General features: G+C 44.8%; 1 protein-coding gene across 7 annotated transcripts in view; it reads right to left on the reverse strand.

The window, feature by feature from the left end:
- TBC1D1 (TBC1 domain family member 1) overlaps window positions 1–22,530 on the reverse strand; it is a 224,712-nt gene that overhangs the window by 78,778 nt on the left and 123,404 nt on the right. For 3 of the 7 annotated variants that reach the window (XM_045474277.1, XM_045474281.1, XM_045474283.1), the window contains 7 exons: window positions 20,394–20,504; window positions 14,485–14,613; window positions 12,917–13,003; window positions 9,000–9,280; window positions 6,893–7,054; window positions 5,967–6,086; window positions 4,877–5,016 (listed from right to left, as the gene is read on the reverse strand). In XM_045474277.1, the coding sequence (XP_045330233.1) occupies window positions 4,877–5,016; window positions 5,967–6,086; window positions 6,893–7,054; window positions 9,000–9,280; window positions 12,917–13,003; window positions 14,485–14,613; window positions 20,394–20,504 (1,030 nt within the window). The remainder of the gene's footprint in view (window positions 1–4,876; window positions 5,017–5,966; window positions 6,087–6,892; window positions 7,055–8,999; window positions 9,281–12,916; window positions 13,004–14,484; window positions 14,614–20,393; window positions 20,505–22,530) is intronic. The other 4 variants (XM_045474278.1, XM_045474282.1, XM_045474279.1 and 1 more) reach the window with 2 other exon arrangements.

The following is a 22,530-nucleotide window of genomic DNA, read 5'->3' on the forward strand; positions in this document are numbered from 1 at the left end:
TGACTGCCAAAGCACTCTACAAGGAGATAAGTGCTCCGGGAAAGTCAGGATAAGGAGGTCAGGAATGTCTGGTGGTAGGAGGGGAAGGTGCAGTGTGAAACAGAGTGGCCAGGAGAGGCCTTGTTGAAAAGCTAATGTTAAGCAACGATCTGAAGCAGAGGAGGGAGTGAATCATGAGAATATCAGGGAAGAGCATTCCAGACCGAGGGAACAGCTATGCAAAGTTGTCAGGTGGGGCATGGGTGGCAAGAATGAGGGGCCCCCGCCGAAGCCTCCATCAGAGCAACCAGGTGGCCAATGTATCATGGCGCTCACCTGGCATTGCATGGGGGCCTCTCAGGACCCTTCCTGCAGGAGAGGGCGGAAAATGGACAGTGGCTCCATAGCTGGGGAAGACTCAGTGATGAGTATGGACTGGGCAGGCAGGGCAGGAGCAGCGTGCACGCAGGGCTCTGCTGTGTTCAGTACTTAAAAGCCCAGAGGGCATGGCCCGCCAACTTCACATTGCTCTGGACAACGTACTCATCACGAGAATCAAGCTTCAGAACTATCCCAAAAGGAGGACCTGAGTGGCTCCATCGCCAGCCTAGCAGCACAGAGCCCGCTTAAGATCCTCTGTCCCTCCTCCACTTGAGCACACACACTCTCTCTCTCTCTCAAAAAATAAATAAAACGTTAAAAAAAAAAAAAGAATTAAAGAAAAAATTTCCAAAAGGACTGGCCAAAACCAGTGCTCTAGCACTTCACAGGTACAAGGTGCTTGGGAAACAGCTTTTTAAAAAAAACCTCTTTCGAGTGCACCGAGAGAAATCAGCCCAATTTTTAAATAACAGCTAATGCCCCAAAGGACAAGATCTAGTAAGAGCCAGGAATGTGAGTCAATTACTTAAAGCAGAAACAGATTCTGTAGGGGAGGCCACATTAAGAAAACACTGAATGGCCACTCAAAGGAAGGAGGAGGCGCAGGGGAGGGCCTGGCCGAGCCAGCAGGAGCCCCCGGGGGGTGCAGGGCCCCGCAGCAGGGGCAGTGTGCACTCAGAGGACAGGACTTGGGCTGGACGAGACTCAGCAGTCACCCGTGTGAGCACCAAGGAATGAGGGCAGTTAGGCTGGGGAAGAGCTGTAGAGGAAGCGGTGGTCTCCATGACCCCCTACCATCTGAAGAACAGGAAGTACAAGTATGTTCCGTGTGGCCGCAGACGAGGGATGGAAGGACAGGGAGCAGGATGTGGCTCAATCCAAGAAGTTCATCTGAAAATTCAGAACTGTTCTAAAACAGGGCAGGCTGCCATGGCCTTACTACGCTCCCAGCCACCCAGCACCAAGAGTTTTAAACCCATTACTGTTGCACATTTCAATACATTAAATACATCACCACAGGCCTGTCTCCACAATCCCCGTGAGGCACAGCCACTACGATACTGGGGCGCTATTTTGAAACCTCGAAATCCCACTGCTGGTGTTACTGCTGTTCTGTTGTTTCAGCCACAAATCACAGCTCAGCGCCCCCTCCTGGGTCTCCCTCCAGTCCCTGACCCTTCTTCCCCACCCTCCCCAACCCCTCACAGGGCGCTGCAAGGACCTGGGGGGGGAGAGAGCTCAGAGGTGGGTGGGCCTCTCCATTGAGGCAGGGGAAGAGTGAGGCAAGGCCATCCCGTTCACGCTGGCAGTTAAGAGAAATCCAAACCCCTGCCATTCGGCAAGGCAGCTCCCCCAGGGGCTCCACGCAGCAGGAAGGCCCCACGGCGCCCCCATGTGGAGGGGCTGAGGCAGGAGAAGCAGTGGGCCCAGAGTACCAGAGGGACCTTCCACACCACAGGAGGGAACTTTACACTGGAAACCTTCGCTTCACTGATTTTCTTTCTAATCTACGAATTCTGAAAGCACCTGGGTGGCTCAGTCAGTTAAGCATCCAACTCTTGATCTCAGCTCAGGTCATGATCTCACGGTTCGTGAGACTGAGCCCCGCGTAGGGCTCTGCGCTGACAGCATGAAGCCTGCTTGGGATTCTCTCTCTCCCTCTCTACCCCTCCCCTACTCATACTCATGCACTCTGGCTCTCTCTCAGAATAAACAAACATTTTAAAAAACTGTCAGTAGAAACATCATGCTCCCTCACATCAGTCAGTGTGGTAACAGGCATAATTAATCCTGTATCACAGGGGAGAAGTTTCAACAGCTTCCAGTTCACGGCTCTTAAGGGGAAAAGCTGGGATTTAAGTGAGGCCACTTTGCTCCAGCCCTCGGAAGACGTCCTTCAGTGAGCTCTAAATTCCTTCCCTAAGTGCAACTTCACGGCCACCCCAGGCCCTCCCATGCTGACAGGGGAGCTCTCTGCTCTCCAGCAATTTGCGAGCGACCCTCAGCGGCCTGCCAGGTGGACTTTCAGGTACTCCTGAGCACTGTGTCCAGTGGGGGTGATGAAAAATACCATCTGAGAGCATCAGCCCTGTTCTCAGGTCCTGGAAGACCATGCTGCCCAGGCTTCGGGGAACTGGGGGGATCCGCTCAGCACTCCAGCCTCTGGCGGAACAATCCATCGTCCCATCCATTCACTACAAACTTTTGCCCAACAGTGTTGGCTAGTCCAGAATTCATCAAGGAACCCTGTCAACTGCAAACGCCACAAACAAGAATGCAGTTTGGGGTGAAACATCCGTTTCGTACAGTATCTCCAGGCTTAACCAATTAAAAACAGAAGCTTCCAAAAAGAGAAGCTGGACACCCACAGCGGGGCTGGTGCTTCTACCTGCTGGGCCACACAAGGCCCATGTTCTCCTGTGCTGCCCATGGCTCATTCCACTCGCCCATTTGACCTTGGGGTCCCCCCAGAGAAGCAAACATTTGCCAGCACTGACTAACCTTCTGACTCCAGTTCCCCAGACCCCGACTGGGAGACACCAGTGTCCATCTGGGAACTTGCCACACTTCCTCACACAGGCAGAGAGCAAGCAGTCCCGGGGCGGGGCCTGCAGAGCTCAGTGCATTTCCTCAGCGGTCAAAGCGCCCACGAGGAGTACAGCCCCCTAGGCTGCGCACTTTACAAGCCTGGTATTTTCCACAGCTACCAGCCCAGCAGACCCCTTTGGCTCAGAAACGTATAGAGGGAACTAGGTCACACCATCTGGCTGTTGGACTTTACCAGACATTCTACAAAAATGAAAATGAACCCTTTCAACCTTCTAAACCGATACACACTGAAATAACTCCATTTAATGACTTAAAAAAATCTCACTGCATTTATAAGGCCAGTCTTTCCAGCGTTCCTTTAATCTTGCTCCTGCTGGGAAACAACAGTATAGGAAGCTTAACACCAGTGCTCCAATCTCAATAACGGTTAACAAAAATAACTGTATCACTTCACATTTGTATGTCTTTAGGTTTCCAAAGTACTTTTGCACTTATAATTTATTGTCATCCCATGAGCCTGGAAAAGCCAACATTCACTCTAACCATTTTATGACTCAAGGTAAGTGAAGTTATAGGATTTATATCACAAAGCTGGCAGAGCCCAAACCAGGCTCTTGTTTAATTTGGCATAGGAGGGGCGCCTAAGTGGCTCAGTTGGTTAAATGTCTGACTCTTGATTTCAATTCAGGTCATGATCTCATGGTTCATGAGATCGAGCCCCGTGTCAGGCTCTGTGCTGAGAGTGTAGAGCTGGCCTAGGATTCTCTCTCCTTCTCTCTCTGCTCCTAACTTGCATGTGCACTCTTTCTCTCTCTCTTTCTCTCTCTCTCTCAAAATAAACTTCAAAAAAAATTAGCAGAGAATGTGTTTTTTAAATTACATATTAAGGAGAGCTCTGAGGTGAGGTTAGGGGAAGGAGGAAGAGTGGGAAGCAGCAAGAAAGAGGGCAGAGGGCAAGGGGCATGAGGAGTGGGCAGGGGTCCTCCCTCAGGGCAGCAGTGTGGAAAGTACTCTGGAAACTCTCAGGGCAGCCTGTGCTGCTTCTTAACAGATGCACAGAAGTGCATCAAGGGACAAGAATGAATCTGTGCTACACGTGGTCTGAGAAACTCAAGTAATCTTTGAAAGTCTACTGTTTTGCTTTGCTTTTCTAAAGAAAACAAAAGCTTTCTGATTAAAGAACATTACAGAAAAGAAATACCTGCTGTTGAAAAATCTGGGTCGAGAAAAAGCTTTAAGTTTAGAACTGGATTTAAACTCGTTTTTTACATCGTAACTCAACATAGGAAGGCCCAGAGACAGACAGTCCCAGCACACTCTGCCTGGGAGACACAGGCGGAATGGGAGGGCACAAGACGGTCTTCCCCCGACTCCAGACCGAGGGGCAGCAACAGAAGAGGCACGGAGGTTCCGAGGGGAACCGGAGCGCCGGGTCGGGGAGCACCCCTGCAGCCAGGCTGTGCTAAACCGACACTCGGACTGCAGCCAGGGAACGCGGGGCCAAGGGAAGGAGGCAAGTGGGGCATCAAGGACTTCCACCTGCAGCTAAGCAGTCACCACAGCTCACAGATCAGACATCCTGACCCATCTGCCACAGCCATATGCTCACCATCCAGAAACACTGCTACCACTGAGAGAACCGGTTGAGATTTTCTTGAGTCTTCTGAAAACAGGGCTGAGACCCTCCGCATCCCCACGTGCCCCGGGTGAGCGGTCGGCGCAGCTCAGCAGAGGCGCCCTTTTCCACACAAGGTGCCGCAAGCTGCCGGGTCCGCTCACAGGCTTCCCTGGAACCTGAGGATCCCCTGCAAACAGCGGCAGGCCTTGTCATTTGAGCTTCTTAGCGAGGCAGCTTTAAACTCGGGAGAATTCTGACTTGAAATCTCACTTCAGCTCTCCTTTCACCGAACGCCCTGCTGTGACGCACGCCAGCATCCACCCGGTTTGTTTCCAGGGTGTACGGTACCTTCGTATCTGCTGGGAGAATCGCACGCTTTCTGTGGGGTCGCCACTCGGAGGAATATCTGCTGCCGCCAGGAGTGTCTTCGCGTCTTCACGGGGGTCCCGCGGACATCGCCTAGGTGGTTAGCTTTGGAGTCAAAGTCCCTGAAAGCACAAGATGATGGCTTTATGACTGACGGGGAGATATAATCGGGTATTTTAGCTTGACTTTTTGTTCTTAAACAAAACACTACATTATAAATTATCTTCGTATAAGAGGACATAATCAGATAATCACGGACGTTGAATCAAGCCCACAGGGGGTCAACGCTCCGAAGGCACTGCTTTCTCAGAGGATGCATTTCATGAAAAGAGCAAGATTACATGCCCTTAATTCATTTCCCCTGTAAAAGGCATTAAGAAATACGCTCCACAGATCATTAGCTTCCCATTTCCTTTCTTGGTGCCACTTGAGAAAAGAGAAAGTGCTGACAGGGGCACTGGCACCAGGACCACCTTCCCCCCTGGGCTGCGGATGGGAGTGTTTTCTCGGCACAGGTGTGTACCTCCACAGATGGCCACAAACATGAGTAAAGTTCAATTACACAAGCCAATCCAGGCAGCGATTACACGGTTACTTGACAACAACAACAATCTTAATGTTTATATTTTTAAAAGTACAAAAAAAGTATGTTTATCAACACAACACTTGTAGTCTAGTCAGTGATTTTCTTCCCCTTTGCAGGATACCGTGGGGAGCCTGGTGACTTCCACCTGCAGCTAAGCAGTCACCATAGCTCACAGATCAGACATCCTGACTCATCTGCCGCAGCCATATGCTCACCATCCAGAAACACTGCTACCACTGAGAGAACCGGTTGAGACTTTCTTGAGCCTTCCGAAAACAAGGCATTAATAAACTAGTCCTAGTCAAAACTGGAGAACAAGTTGACTTTTTTTCAAGTGACATTCGGTAAGAAAGCATAAGAAAGAAGATGATAACAATCCTTTAGCTAAAATGATTTAAGTGTCAAAAAAAAAACAGCTGAAAAATCCCTGTATATCAATAGTTCAACACTTGTACCCAGGCTTGATATATCTAAATTAAACCCTACCTTTTTGTGCTCATAAAATCAGAGGTGTTATTTTCATCTACAGGAGCCAGAAATTTTAGAAAGTTTGGCACAGAGGAAGAAGAACGAAGTTTTTTCCGCAGGGCATTACGGTAGGAGATGCTGAGAGTTTGGTTGCGAAGAGAGTTTAGGATAAAGAGATACAAACACAAAAAGTATAAAATATAAGCTTCAAAATAAACACTTCAGTTCTCACGCTAAGAAAATTAAATCAGGTAAGAAATTTAAGTTTACAAATGAGATTTAACTTTTGTATTCAGTCAATAAAATTCTATTTAAATGAGTGGAATCTACGAGTGCCTTTGAGAACATCAGTCCATTCAGCCATGCGCGTGGATAAGCTCTAGAGACCTGCTGTACGACACAGTGCCTGTGGTTAGCAATGCTGGGCTGTGCACTCTAAAAATGCACTAAGAGCATCTCATGTTAAGCATTCTTACCAGAATACAGTAAAACGTAAAAAATCAGTCCATCTCCCAAAATGACTTTTCCTTTCAACTGGAAAAAAATAACTTTCCTAAATTAATGATGAAGTTTCTGATTTGGCACAAACCCCAGTACATACGATCAAATGCAGTTGCTGATTGTGTGTGTGTGTGTGTCTATGTGTGTACAGCAGGGCAGGGGTAGGTGAAAATAAGTATATAAGAAATGGCTTGACATCAAGACCTGGCAATAGTAACTAATCCATGGTAAATTAAGTAATCCATGGTAAATTAAGTCAGTTCGGATGACAGACTGAAAATAAAATCAAAAACAGACCAGCACGCATGCACACACACACACACACACACACACGCAGATGCAGTGGCCCTGGGTTCTCTCCCGCATGCCATGCAGCTCATCCTCTCTGTGTGAACCTCCCAGGAAGACAAACCACACTGAACTTGCCGTGTGAGTGTGCTCACCTCTTTGGCACAGCATTCCCACTTTGTTCTCCGCTCGAGCTATGCTTTAGGTACTTAAAAAAATTTGGCGAGGAGGCAGAGGGGTTAAGACGAGGTGGAGGAGCAGGAGCTGAAGACTGACCTGAGCAACTTTTAGACTCGCCAACGGGTGGATGATTCACACTAAATAGCAATTAGAGAGAAAGCAGGGCGATTAGCAGGAAGAGGAGGGGACACCGGTGGGGTGGGGGGGGGGGGGACAGACACAGAGGGATCAGGCAAGAACGGACTAGACTGCCGGTGTCCCCATATGTAAACACCAGCTGTCACGGAGCCAGAGGGCTGCTCTTCACTTCTCTTCTGAGTCCACTGTCTCGTTGGCAAAGGTAGTTCTCAGTTTAAAAAAAAAAAAAAAAAAAAAAAAAAAAAAAAAAAAGGAGCATTCTTGACCATTCCTCACAAATGTGCGCACCCAACAGTACTTTTTCCTCTGTTCCCTTTTGAGGAACTGACAGCAATTTTTTTTTGTTTGTTTTTTATTTAAACCAAAAGCAAAGGAAAGCAAAACAAACTCCAGAGTTTTTAAGATACATTTCTCTTTAAAATGAACAATAACTGGCCTTGAGTTCAGTGTCTCATTTCTCGTGTGTAAATGAGGGAAGAGTTCACAAGGGAGCAGAAAGCAAAACGGGTCTGCTGTGGGGGGGGGGGGGGAGGCGGGCACTTCTCCATCGTCTCCTCACCTCTGGCCAGCAAGACGCATCAGGAAGCTGCATTCTTGGGGGAGCAGGGAAATGTACTGTCAGGGACACATTTCCTACCACCTCGGCTCGTGTGAAAACCGCAGGCTTAGCAAGAGAACTAGGAATCTCTGGACAAGGATGTTTCCATGATCGCTGAAAATGCCAGAAAGAGGGCTGGGAAGGCAGCAGGGGGCAGAAGTAATGGGTATACAGGGTTTTAAGAAGATGACAGAAACCCATACACCCTCCAACTATGCTTGTCTCTAAAATGTCCTATGTTAAATACTACCTTCTGCTGTGCCTCCTGCTTTGGGGTCGTATATGCAGCCAAGTTCTCAAAAACCATCATAACTATTCTCAATGGCCGACTGGAAAAAAGCCGAGAGACTGCTACGTCCTTCAAATACGGTTTCATTTCTGTACTCGTAACATTTCAAACACCTTTGTACAGACTCTGACTCTGCATTACCCGTGCATGACCCTCACGGACACATGTCAGTCCAGGGAGGGCAGCAACTACGTGTAGGTGTGGCCCTTACATATATTATGAAGTGAAGGATTTTAAAAGATTTTTAGTTTTTTAAAGATTTTTAAACTCTATGACCGTCTATGGTCTCTGACAGTTATAGGGTCAAACTAATTGCCAAGGGACCCCAGAAGGAACCAGGAGAATTTCTACTACCACATTGCTTACCCATCTCTATCACCAGGAAATTCGAAACACTCATGACAGACAAATTATTGAAATTAGTAAATCTGGTTAGCAAAATCTAGAACTCTCCCACGGAAGATTTCAGAAAGCCTCTGTTCCAATTGTGTCACCCACAGAAGCTAAGCGAATTTGCCCAGGTCACAAGGCCTGCCCGGTCGGGACAGAGCGACACCCAGAACCCAACCCCGTGCGTCTGCAGAGGCATCACACCGCCTCTCGCGCTCTGCTGGGAGCTGAACGCTGCCTCTCCCTCCCACCACAGAAATGTTCCAGGTTTACAAATGAGTGGACTCACCTGCTCGCCCCTTGGCTGTTTTCCGTCACAGCCAGCAGCTAAGCTCCAGTACTCCTGCCTCTCACGGTGCTGGAGCCGTGATTACTATGCGCTTAGAGGGCCATTTCTGCTCTGTTTTTACCTGCTTCCTCCTGATCCCTGTACTTGCTACTTGAACAAGTAATAAGGGTCTCTTATGTCTACACGTTTCCCATGGGAGGAAGGTGGGGGAGGAACAGAACACGCCTTCAGGCTTTGGCTTTTTAAGCCAAGAGCAGAACCTGACTCAAGTCTTTCTCTCACCCAATAAACATACCTGGGCTGCACATACCTGGTTAATAACAGATATGCCCCAGCTATTTTTGTAAAAACAGATTTACATTTTTAAACAAATCTTACTTTCGTTCATGAGGCGTCTCTGTGCTCACTGAGTGATACCTCATAAGTTTCCTCTGGGCGACCCCTGGAGACCCCTGTGCCGGTTCTGGAGGCTCCTCGCATTGCACAGGGAAGTGACTCAGGGTGTTCGCCCGCCTTCTGAAGCCCTGCTGGGGCGTCAGTGGGGCAGGCTCTTCAGCAGGCCGGCTCTCCGAGTCACTGGACAGGTCATCCGAGGAGCCGAGGAGCCTGAAGGAGCTGTCAGAGGCGGGCACGGCCTCTCTGTCACACCCAGATGGCTCCTGGTGGTGGGGGGACAGCAGGTCAGACACATCACAGGGAATCTGTGAGACTTACAAACCTCTCATCCCAGTGGCAGGAAAACATTTTGATATATAAGCACATCTGACTATAATGCCACCTAGAGGCCACCAAAAATAGAAGGAAATGAAGGCTCATTAAGTGCCAGCTCATCAGAGACAAAATGTTATTAGGCTGCTGGACCACCAAGGAGACTGCCCCAATGCAAGCTGACGGAGGGACTGTTGTGAGCAAAGCTGTAAATAATCCCCTCTCCCTGTAAAAGACTCTACTGTGCTTTCAAGAAGCATGTGGAGTCTTGTAGAACTTGTCTGCCCAGTTTAAACAAATCAAGAAGTTCTTTATCTCTGCCGAGTATGTGTATTTTATACCTGCATTTTAAGGCTCTCTGATTTTGATCTAATGTTGACATTCAACTTGGTAATCCTGAGGTTAAAAACTATATCCTATATTATTCTCACAATATGAAAAATCTCTCCTTAGGCACTTCTTGCCACGATTCAGGGCAAATCACTTAACTTCTTTCTGTACCTAAAATTTTCTCATCTATAAAAGGGTAGAACAAAGATTTATCTCACTGGGTTTCAAGAGGTAAGCAAGATAATATAAGTGAGAGTTTGCTGTAAAATGTTATACAAATATAAGTTACTGTACCAGGAATTCAATGGATCTACTGAGTGGGTAACTCACACATCTATTGGGAATCATGACAATATTTTAATACCATTGTCTTTCAAGATTCATACTTTTTCAAAGAGATGAACTACTACTCAGGCAATCCTACACTTAGTGTGGCACCCAAGACATGGTTGGTGGCCAATAGATTCTTTTCCAGTCAAAAAATGTAAAATAAGGGGAGGTATGCCAGTTTGCCCCTGAGGAAATTGCTAGAAGAGATAAATCAACATGAAAAAAGTAAAATGAAATGAATGTATGTCATGATGGACTGGAGAATCTAAATTCTATGTGTTCACTTGATATACAGTGGCGTACCTTTCAAACGGTAGGCACTAAAGATTTTCATTTTTAGAAATATATGTTTATTGAGGGGAGAGATTATATACATTTAATTCTCAAGGAAATAGATACGAAAAACTTAATTCCCAACATACTATGAAATATTAATTACCTTTAAACATGGCAGAAATTTTCCATTCTTTAAGACCCTGTAGTTCCAAAGATCCTTTTAAGGATTTAAAATTTTGTCTAAGGGGCACCTGGGTGGCTCAGTCGGTTAAGCGGCCGACTTCGGCTCAGGTGATGATCTCGCGGTCCGTGAGTTCGAGCCCCACATCGGGCTCTGTGCTGACAGCTCAGAGCCTGGAGCCTGTTTCAGATTCTGTGTCTCCCTCTCTCTGACCCTCCCCCGTTCATGCTCTGTCTCTCTCTGTCTCAAAAATAAATAAACGTTAAAAAAAAAAATTTTTTTTTAAATAATAAAATTTTGTCTAAGACAATACATCATAGCAAACAATCTCCATTATGCAAGGCTGTTCATCTCAACTTTTATTAATATCCCTCCAAATTACAGGAAAGCTAATCCTCAGCTTAATCTTACACCTAAAAGGGCTACTCGGATGTTCCTCAACTCTTAGATGATCAATTTCTGGGTTAAGATCCAATTACATAAAAAAAGTATCTTTACAATAGTTTCTCAATCTCAGGATAAAAAAAGATGTAAAGAAGTAAAGATCCTCCCACACACAACTCAAACAGGTGGCTTCTGAAAGCTGTGTTTCTCTTAAGATTACCTAGAAATTCAAGTTACATGTGTGTTCCTAGATCTGGGCTTTGGAGAAGAATACAAAACAAACAATAAGACTTCCTGGAAAAGTCACTGGAGTGACATGAACGTCACGGTTATCTTTACTTGCACTGGTCTGGAATGCTTCTCCCTGTCCACTGCCACAGGTAGAATGCCTATACTTGAAAACAAAATTCAAAAGCACCACTGCTCCTGCTCCCGTGCTTTCTGTGCTTCCGTTATCAAAATAACTTCCCTTCCACTTGTTCCCGGGACTGCTAAGTAACCACCCTGTCTTATTCGAAACCCTCAGGGCTCCTACTATATTCTGCTTGATGCTGGTGTTGAGTATCTGTCATCTCCCAGATAAGTTCCTCAGGGCAGGGGCTTTGTCCCACTCATCTGTATACGGCAGATAAACCATACCACTTCCAAACTTGAAATAAACTGTGGGGTAGAACCAGTATGTGGTGGATGGAGGTCAGATGATGCTCTGTCCCACTAGATTTTAACTCAGAAAATCATATTCAGAAGACTGGTGTCCAGGGCCTCGCTCCCCAGGGGGGAGAGCGGTGCACAGACCTCGGAGCTTGTCAGAAATGCAGCATCTCAGGCCCCACACAGGTCTACTGAATCAGAATCTGCATTTTCACCAGAACCCCATTAAAGGTGCACCTGAGAATCTGAGAAGCACCCTTTCAAGGCAGTGTTTCTCAAGTAATAGACTTTTTGTCCCAAGCAATAGACATTTTTAAAGTAAAAGAACAACTGAAAATAACATTATGTATCAGGTTGTCTACAGCAAATATTGTTTTGTGAAATTTTAATTTTGGGTATAAGTGAGTATGTATGTTTGTGAATCATTTTGCTACATTAAATGAGTTTCTTGCTGTTGGCTATGGTCTAAAAACTTTGAAAGCCACATGCCCAGGAGGAAACTCAGAAGAACTTAAGAGTTCCTGTGGTCAGGAGCTGGCCTCCACAAAACTTCCCTCTCATTTGCATCTGTCAGAGCTCTGGTAGCAGAAGGAAAGCTGGCCTCCCTAGCACAAACCCCAAATTCACTTTCTGGTGGTTAAAAAAGCTGAAAATGCTTAAATGTCTAGAAAGTAAGAAATTAACACAAGGACAGAGACACAGGTTTGTTGCTGAACAGAACCACAGGCTTGCTCACTATCACAAAGCCGTGCTTGGTGACAGACGCGAGGGGTGGAGCTCAGCTATTTATGAAAACAGTAGTATTTCATTATAATCACAGAGCTAGCCCAAGGGTAAAGTTCGTTCAGGAATTCAGGTTCCATATTTCATGGAACTCCCAGACCCACTCTTGAGGTGTTCCCAATTTCAATTATTTTCAACACAGGGAAAGAAGTCCATTGGCTGCGTTGTGATAAATGATCTCTTAATGGTCTAAAATTGACATCTTGTTGGGGCGCTTGGGTGGCTCAGTCGGTTAAGCGTCCGACTTCAGCTCATGTCCTGATCTCGCGGTTTGTGCGTTTGAGACCCGCTCAGGCTCTGTGCGGATGGCTCAGAGCCTGAGGCCTGCTTCAGATTCTGTGTCTCCCTCTTTCTCTGCTCCTCCCCCGCCTGCACTCTGTCTCCTCTCTTTCAAAAATAAACACTAAAAAGGATTAAAATAAAATAAAATTAAATTGTCATCTTGCTTCTTTGCTTACAGAATGGCCATCTGCTTTGTTATGTGAAACTTCTAAGTTACAGAATTGTAAGACCAGCCCTCCCCCTGCACCAAGAAGTCTGCAGGCACCAAAATTTTCATGATTAAAGACAGGAGGCTTCCTTCATTCCCTTTGTAGGCTCTGCAGGTGACAGATGAGCATGAACCATGTCACATAGAGGGAAAGGCGCTTACTTTGCTGGCGTTACTTAATGTGCTAGACAAGGAGCTGTCCAGATCCAGACTGGCAGAATGTTCCTGTAGGCCTCTGGCTTTATTACCCTACAAAAAGAAAAGCAGTCAAGTTACATAAAGAAAAGCAGTCAAGTTACGCTCCCTTAGGCTTTTGCAAAGGCATCAGCTAGAAGCAGCGTGGTCCAGCTAAGCATCTCAGGAAAAATGCATCTAGTGAGAAATGCTGCTGAGCACATACGTGCATTAAGATAACCAACACTGCTGTCTTTTTTTTTTTTTCTTAACAACACATCAACCTAAATGTTCTTGAGCACCTCGTGGATTAGTCATTTGGCAGGGACGATGGGCAGGAAGAAGAGAGAATCTGTGAAGAAAAGCAAGTGCTAGAGCAAGCACACTCAACACCTCTTTCCCGAGTCACGAGCTGTCACAACCTGCCTGCTGTATGACAACCAGACAACATTCTACTTGGGGGGCTCCCAAAGGTGGCCACCTGGTTTTGTAAATGGATGTTTTTGAATTATCTCTAAGGATGCTGCAAAGTGCTCAGAAATATCTTCAAACAAAATAAAATTCAGTTTTCTTTCAAAAACAATTAAGTATGACTTAAATGGATTGTGTCATGAAATTAAAAAAACAAAAACAGAAACAAAACTATCAGATACTGCAAGCTCCAGAATGGTGTGAAATGTTTAAAGAAAATCAAACTCTGCTTTCCCAGGAGTGCCGTGAAAGGTTATCTGCACCCGTTGGGGTGGGGAACACAGCAGGTAATTTCTTAAGGAACTCCCACATTGGTGTATACGTATACTTCGTTCTTCCTGTAGAGCTGCAGTCTGCAAACTTTTCTGTTTTAAAGAGCCACACAATAAATCTCTTATCTTAGGCTTTGTGGCAACTACTCAACTCTGCACAAAAGCAAACTAAGGAAACAGGTAAATGAATGGATGTGGCTGGGTTCCAAAACTTTATTTACAAAAACAGGAGGTGGGTGGCGTTGGCCCCAAGAGCCACAGTTTACTGACCCGCCACAGAGAGTTCCAGACACATACCAGCAGCAGCCGATGGTAAATGGTTTTCTAGGCTGTGCCTGGTGGCACTAGGGAGAACTGGACCCACACTTTACCGTACTCTGTGCCCTTCACAGAGGCCGGCCAATGAAGAACATCCTTTTGGGAAACAAAAAATACCATGGAGTATAAGAGAATTGGTTTTAACCTAAACCAAGTTAAAAAGTGTCGGTAACATTGCTGTAAGACAGAGAAGACATTAAAAAGCTTTTACCTCCTAAATTTTATAGCAAACACTCATGGCACAAAAGCAAAGATTTAAGGGGCGCCTATCTGGCTCAGTGGGTAGAACATGTGACTCTTGATCTTGGGGTCAAGTTTGAGCCCCACGCTGGGTGTACAAATTACTTACTTACTTACTTACTTAATAAATAAATAAATAAATAAATAAATAAATAAATAAATAAATAAAATTTTATTTAAAAAGGCAAAGAACTGAATCTTACGTTCTCTTTAAAAGTGATTTTCACTTAAATTAGGAGAGATTATGCTACTTACCCGGGACAAAATACTTTCTAAAGACTCTGTTAAAGATCTCTTTGCTTTGTTTTTCAGCATATCCAGCCTCAGTCGAGCGGCACTAGGTGGTAACTCACTTCCAATATTCTCCGCTGCAATCTGTGATGTCTAAGAAGTGAAACCATGGAAAGTTAAGTAAGTCACTTACAGCTTCCTTCCTTCTTTCCTTCCTTCCTTAAGGAATGATAAGTCTCCAGGATGCATCTTTTTGCCCCCAGGCCATGATTCTGATCCTGCGCCCTCGCCCTCGTCTGCTCCTCCACGGCATGGCTTGCAGGCAACTAGTTTGCCTCCAAGAGTTGCTCTGACCGCTCCAAATGAAAGGATGTAAGGTGCTTGGAAACCACTCAATTAACAAAGTCCGAGAGCTCAGGCTCTGCGGTCAGATCAGAGATGTGTCACTCACTAACTGGCCTTGTACAAGTTACTTTCTCTCTCCTAGCCTTCATTTCTAGAATCCTCTGTCAACTCAGACCCACCTGAAGATCTAATCATAATGCTGTGTTGTGAGATTGAAACAGGTAAATCATATAAAGCATTGAGCAGAGTTTCTGGTACAAAGGTGGCCATTATTAGCTCTTCAAAGTACATTATAATTTATCTTTGGGGGCATCTCAGAGGTTGAAACAAAATAAATTTTACCAACTGAAGAATCCACTCCATCATCCTAAATTAATCCCCTCGTTGCTTTCTGTGGAGCTCTGTCTCCTCCACTTCTTCCTCTCTCCCTCCTAACTGTGTCTGTCACCCTTTCCCTCTGTGCCCAAGCTTGTCCCCCTAACCGACCACAAGATGAAGCTGACAACGTAATGGCATTTGGATGCCAACCGCTAAATGAGGTTTAATGTTACTCATTAACAAAGAGGTATATTAAAAAAAAAAAAAACAAACTACAAAAAACCTCTACATTAAATTGCTTCCTACCTCTATGGAGTCTTGCCTGATTGCTTTCTGCTAGACAATGATTTTTTTTTTTTTTTTTTTAAGAAAACCACATGAACGAGCCCATCCTCCAATACTCTAAACTCCGACCATTCTTTGTTGTTACACATTCAAAGCATGCAGCAAAGTGTACAGACTAATACAACAGATCCCACCCCCACTCCCAGCTCTGGCCAAGTGAACATGCAGGTGTCGAGAAGAGTGAGGAGCGCGGGCTCTGGAGCTCTGCCCGGGTGAGATGGTCCTCTGCCGCTTCCTAGCTCTGTGGCCTTGGACAGGTAATTACCCGCTGCCCCCTTGGGTCATCCACCTGCAGACTGACGACACACAGGGAGCTCTCCTCACAGAGTGCTCACAAGCATTAGATGAATTAATGCACATGAGAGCACTCAGAACATGCCTGATACTCTGTAGATGTCAACAATCGTGATTATTAGCTACTGTTTTCTACGTTTAATAGAAAACATGACAGACATCTCTGAAGCCTTCTGGAGCCACTCTCCATTTTTCATCTGCACAAATAAGCCCTCTCCTGAGTCTGGTGTCCATCAACTCATTTTTTATAACTTTATATATACATATGTATCCATAAAACATATATGATGGTTTACATACAGTGGAAGCTTTACATGAATGTATCATCCTGTACATACTCTTCCATAATGACCTTTTCTCTTTCAATGCTGTTTTTGAGATTTATCCACGTTGACAAATGTTCTTTGATTCACTCACTTTAGTTAGAGTGTAGCAGTTCACCATATGACAACACAATGCGTTCATGTTCCTGTGGTTAAACACAGATTCCCTTCTGTTTTTACAAAGGAGACTGCGCTTATCTCTCTTGAACAGAGCTCCTTACCACTCAGGTGAAAGGTTTTGCAAGGGAAATACTTAGAAATGTCCTTGCTGGGTCTCTACGTCTGTGTGTCTTCACATGTACCAGATACTGTCAAATTTCTCTCCCCTAAATGGTACTACTTCATAGTCCCAGTACATGAGAGTTCACTTTTACATGGTATTAGGGGATTTTTGAATTTCTACCGACTTGGCGGATAGAGATGGTCTCTTAATTTGTCTTCCCCTGATTCCTACGTCATCAAGCAATTTTTTTATTTTATTCAGTTATTTGCTGGTCAAAGACTTCATGTCTTGTTTCAAACAATGAAATCCTAATTCACCTATGACTGCCACGTTTTTCATGAGGCATAAATGAGAAAGAAAGGTTCTGATAAGAGCTACCTTCTGGCTTTGTCTACTCATCAGCGTTTTACTTCCGTAAGAATTAGAATGTGCGTTAAAAGAACGACGACCAGCTTAGGACTTCCCTCAGGGGAGACCATCACTTATCTTTGTGTTTTCACAGGGTATACTGAGCATGCTCTGGACACTTCATGCTTGCTCGCCGAAGAATGAGTGAATGAGCAGTGAGCACCAGGCAGGCCCATAGGAAACACGTGCCTGAGGGAACAGACCCCCTCACCCAATAGTGACTAAGTGCCCGCCAAACATGAGGCACCACGGGCAGGTGACTGACTCACTGCAGCTGGTCCTGTGTGATCATTTACCAAGAAGGAGGCTGTCCACACTTGAGGCAGCCTCCAGTGCAAAGGGAGGGAGCCACACAGGACCCTCGGGGGCCTGTCCTGGACTCACCGCCGGTCCTCTCACATGGCCCAACCCACGACAGATGGGTGAGCTCTGTGCACGAGAGTCTGGAGCCAAGTTTTAAATTCTGCGGCTACACTAAGTTCTCAGGTCAGAACCCACCAACCTGTGGCGCCACAACGTACCTACTAGCGGCCTTATTCGTCACAACTAGCACCTAGAAGGGGCTTGAGCGTCCGTCAAAAGGAGAATGGACAAAAGCTGTCGTGTTGGCACAAGGAAGGAAAGGGAAGCGCTGACGCGCACAACAACGTGGATGACGAGCAGGGACATCAGGTGAAGTGGAAGAAGCCAGAAACAATAAAGCACGTACTGTATGATTCCATCCATTAAAGTCCTACAACAGGCAAAATTAACCTATGGTAAAAATAATCAAAACCATGGTTTGCAGGGAGGAGTAGTGAGGACTAGAAAAGAGGTCCGGGGGTACATTCTGCCATCCACCTTGATGGGAGTCTGGGCCACCTCAATGTATGAAGACCTCAAAACTCCACAAATGGTACACTCAAGATCTGTGCAACTTACAAGATCTAAATCTCCAAAAACTTGTGAACAAATACTGAGTACAGTTAAAAATGTAGCTACGGGCTAAGGTATTTGGGAATAAAGAGTACTAATATCAGAAACTTACTTTAAAAGTCATCAAAAACAAGGTGATATAATAGACATACGGGAAAGTAAATATTACAAAATGCTACAAACGGTATAATCTGGATGGTGGGTATGTGAATGTTCACTGTTTCTTTCAACTTTCCTGCATGTCTGAAATCTTTCAAAATAAAATGTCAGAAAAAAACTCTACTGGAAAACGGACCCGGGCAAATCAGTGAGTACTTACAGAACATTTAACTTTGTTAGGTAAGCTCCTAAAAAGCATCATGATTATGATAATGTCCTTGGACCTCAGACACAATGGCTCTGCCATTCCCTAACACACTGCTTGACTTCTGTTCCCACGTCCCCATCCCTAACAATGGTATTAGACCACCCGCCTCAAAAGAGCTGAAGAAGAAATGGAATCATTCATGCAAAAAATTAGAACCTTGTCTGGTACATGGCAAACATTCATTAAGTGTCAGATGAGTGAATACTGTAAGTTTTTTGCACCAGCTCTATATATACAAGTGGAAATAATATGTTCATCGACTAAAATGCAACATCCTCTAACTTTATTACTTTACAAGTCTTTGCCCAAACTGATTCTACTTTTTCCATAAGAACAAAATCTCATTCAGTTTGTTTTCTATTTTATGAAACTGAGTCCTCTGGCAGCTATCCAACACTATCACTTTAGTCACTGAAAAGCACAAACAGATCACTGGCTCTAACGAAGTGCAGCCTTGAGCCTGTGCTCAGTGTCTCTCTCTGTCCACTTTTGAAGACCGGTGGTCAGAGAAGTTCATTGTCAAAGCCATGGTTCTACTCCTCTCTAGGTCAAGTCATGACATGTTTTCAAAGGGTATGGGGATTTTTAGGTGCAACAAGAATGCAATGAAATCCATGTAGTTAAAGTAATCCGTAGCATAAAGAGACCAGGAATGTCCTGGTAAATCTCAGAGCTTCATCTGATTCATCTAAAAGCAGCTGCTGTTCTGAAAAGCTTGATCCTCAGAGCCCAAGAGGGTGTCCAGTCTGGGGGAGACCCAACCACAACTGGGAATCGGGGCAACATCTTTACAGGCACAGATGTGAGGGCATGGGATAACAGAATGTTCAGAATCCTCTACACAAAGTGCTGACAGTTCTGCTTTTTATATTAAATTCTCTGATGTTTCCAAATGGAAATAAAATTAATTACATGTCTCCTCTGCACTCAACTATGCTCAAATCAAAAAGACACTACTCTGTTCCCTAAATATGAGTCTGTACTTAGGTCAAAACTTTCCATCCACCATAAATGCTTCATTCCCCTCTAGCAGTTATAAATTATTTCAAAATTATCAATTTCCTGTTGGAACAAGTTAGGGAAAAACTACTAATGGCACCAAAAAAAAAAAAAAAAAAGGAATGAAAGCGAGACGAGAAATAGGTTGAAAAAAAGTAGAGAATTAACTGTGAGCTTAGGCTGGGTGGCCCACCCGAGTGAACCGGAGGGGCACAGAACTCCCAAGACTTCCCGTCTTGGGAAGGGAGGAGTGTCAACACACGAAGGCCAGACACACACGCACAGTGCACTGGTGTCGGGGTCCCTGCCAAGAGATGCTACAGTCGGCCAAGGAGATTAAAAACAATGTCAGACACTGTACGTAAGCTCTGTGAGCTCAGGAAAGGTACCTGATTGCCAGAGCCAACTGGAAGGTAGAAATCTGGGGACAGCTGCCATGTGTAGGTCCACGTGAAACTGCATCACAGTTAGGGTGCCACAAAGGCAGGGGTGTCATAGGGAAGAGGGCAAGGGAGGGGGCAGGCCACTGAGCCTTAAAGCGCCTTTTGGACGTGTCAGTTAAGTGTTTGTTTTTTTTTAAAAAGCAATATACTTTTGGGAAATGAAGGATGTTTTGAACATCCTTCAGTGATTTTTCTTTAGATTTTCTGGCTCACAAGGGACTTTAATACAAAATGCACATCTGAAGCTATAACAGTTATCAGGAATTGACTTACATGGAGTCCAAAAGACATAGGAAAATGGTCTGGGGCACCATGTGTACGGAATCCCAGACTTGGAGCGCTTCAAAGACAGAGATCTGCAGGAAATCCCAGCTTCTGACCCAGCACCCCGAGACAGAAAAGCTAAACGATGCTTGTGGCCAGGAGAGGAAGGCAGGCAGATTCTGGACCTCCCTCACGTGAAATGGAATCAATGCAAGTTCTAGATCTGAAGAGCACACACGCCAGGGTCTCTAACGTCATAACCTAATTTGTCAGAAGTGTTCTCCTGCATTCACGTAGCATTTATGTCACAAAGACCCTCCAGGGACTCTACAGGATTCTGAAGACAACCCTGCAACGTCATTCCTATTTTACCAGGGAGAAAGGGGAGGTGACAGAGACTGGCTCCCTCCCTGCAGGTCAAGTAGACTGTTGTAGCAGTACCTACTCTTAAATTTCATCCCGGAAGCTCTACACCAGCCCTCCTGTGGAGGCGCCTGCCCCACTCCCACCACGAGGCCGACACCCCCTCTAAGCACGGTCTCAGTATTCCCAAATTTCCCTCATATGTGCAAGAAATAAAAATAAGATACAGGGAGAAAAAAAGTTTCAGAACGTGAGAAAAAAACCTCAAGATTTTGTTTTACACAGCATCCTGGTAAAATTAAAAGAAGAGGAAAAAAAAGCCATACCTGCTTTATCTCCCCAGCATGGGTGTGAACTTTTTGTTTCTCTTCATATAAACACCTCAGGAAAGAAATAATCAATTCATTCTCTCGCTGCTCATTCCTTGGTCGCAATTTCTTTAAAAAAAAAAATCAATATATCACATTTATTTTTAACTGTTAACAAAACTGCTAAACCACGCCTTTGAAAATACAAACAGCTTCCTCCCATCCATCAATGGGTGCTTTTACCCAATCATCTCACCAGGGGGCACCAATGATCCTAAGCTAGACAGGGAGACACTTCCTAAAAAGAACAATGGAGCCAGTGAGCCCGATTCACTTTTGACCTCTGATGTCCTCATACCGAAAATAAATATTTCACATTGGACAGAGGCACAGTGGAAATATTTAAGAAATAAATAGTCTTGAAAACAAGAAAATAGTAAAAACTGTGTAAACATCCAGAGGTCAGAGCCGTAAGGGTTACATGTTCATCAACTTTCATGGTTAGGGAACTGGAAAGGAAAACAGCAACTGTATCCAGGGTCATGGTTCCATATGCATCAAATGTGATGTTCACCGTGAAGCACTTCTTGCAAGCCCAACAAGGCGTGAACTTGCACACAGTATTTTATGGCATGGATTTCTTTTTCCTCTTTCTTTTTTAAGAACGTTCTCCATACACCTTTAATTCTTCATATAGGTAGTAGCAAAGCATGCCGGACTAGAAATCAGGATATGCAGGTTCTAGGTACTGCCTAGAAGTGTGACCACAGGCAAGTGATTAGCTTCCTCATCTGTTCAAATGGAGATTATGCACAAAATAAACTCCAAGGTCCCAAAGTCTCTGGATCTGAAATATCTGTGTTCAGTTTTTAAAGACCATCTAATTTAGTGTATTTGTTTCTCTGAATATGAAGAAAAACCTGACTTATTCTGAAGACACACAAAGCGTCTAGTCTATCAACCTTGAAAATATGTATTTTTCATAACGACAATTATCCATTTTCCTGCTCCTCCTCTCTCCCCCCCATCCCAAACTTCTAGCCTGCCCTTCAAAACACAGTTGGGGTGCAATACATGAATCAAACATACAAGCATCCAGTCTGGGTCAGCTACACTCTTGGCAAACTCCTCCCCAAGTTAACCGAGAAACAATGATTTTACCCTTTGTGCCATAGCTTTTAGAAGCAAAGGTAACACTAACCCAGACCTTCTGGCACTCCCTCTCTTAAGAAAAAGATCATTTAAAATGATAAGTTGTTCCTGTAACTCAAGGAAAAGATAGCAAATGATTAGAAGGGGTTGTTTTCACTGAGGACTCCCTGTTCTTTCAAATTTCAGATTTTAGGATTAAATATCTTGGAAGCTAGAACAGATGCTCTCAATCTCAATTCCAAGTCATGAACCTTCATGTTATGAAGTTGTACATGTTTTACGAAACAACTGGATTTTTCCAAAGAAAGTTCCATCGGATCTTCACCAAAGGAAAGGCACGGTCAAGCACCACAATCCCAACTTTATACCCCAAGAAGATGACCTGTGGTCCATAAGCCCAGGACACAAGAGGAACTCATTGATTGCCAGTGGGAAGGCAAAATGATACAGCCACTCTGCGAACCAGTTCGACAGCTTCTCATAAAAAACTAAGCATGTTCTTACCATGCAATCCAGCAAATCACACTGCTTAGTATTTACCCAAACGAGATGAAAATTTATGCCCACACTAAAACCTGCACACCAATGTTTATAGCAGCTTTATTACTGCCGAAACTTACAAGCAACCCACATGTCCTTCAACAGTGAATAAACAAAGTGTGATACATCCATAAAATGGAACACTATTCAGCACTAAAATAAAAAGAGCTAGGGAGCCATGAAAAAACACGGAGGAACTTTAAATGCATGTTGTTACGTGAAAGCCAATCTCCAGCACACCGTATGACAGCTGGATGACATTCTGGGTAAGGCAAAACCATGGAGGCAGCCAAAGATCAGTGGATGCCTGGGGACTGGAGGGGGGGGGGAGGAATGAACTGATGGAGCAGAGGATTTCTAGGGTGGTGAAAAACAATTCTGTATAACCCTATAATGATGGATACATGCTATTATACATTTGTTAGAACGCACAGAACGTAACAACACTAGTCAACTAAGGACT

The sequence above is a fragment of the Leopardus geoffroyi genome, chromosome B1, assembly GCF_018350155.1.
Source record: "Leopardus geoffroyi isolate Oge1 chromosome B1, O.geoffroyi_Oge1_pat1.0, whole genome shotgun sequence".
Taxonomy (NCBI): domain Eukaryota; kingdom Metazoa; phylum Chordata; class Mammalia; order Carnivora; family Felidae; genus Leopardus; species Leopardus geoffroyi.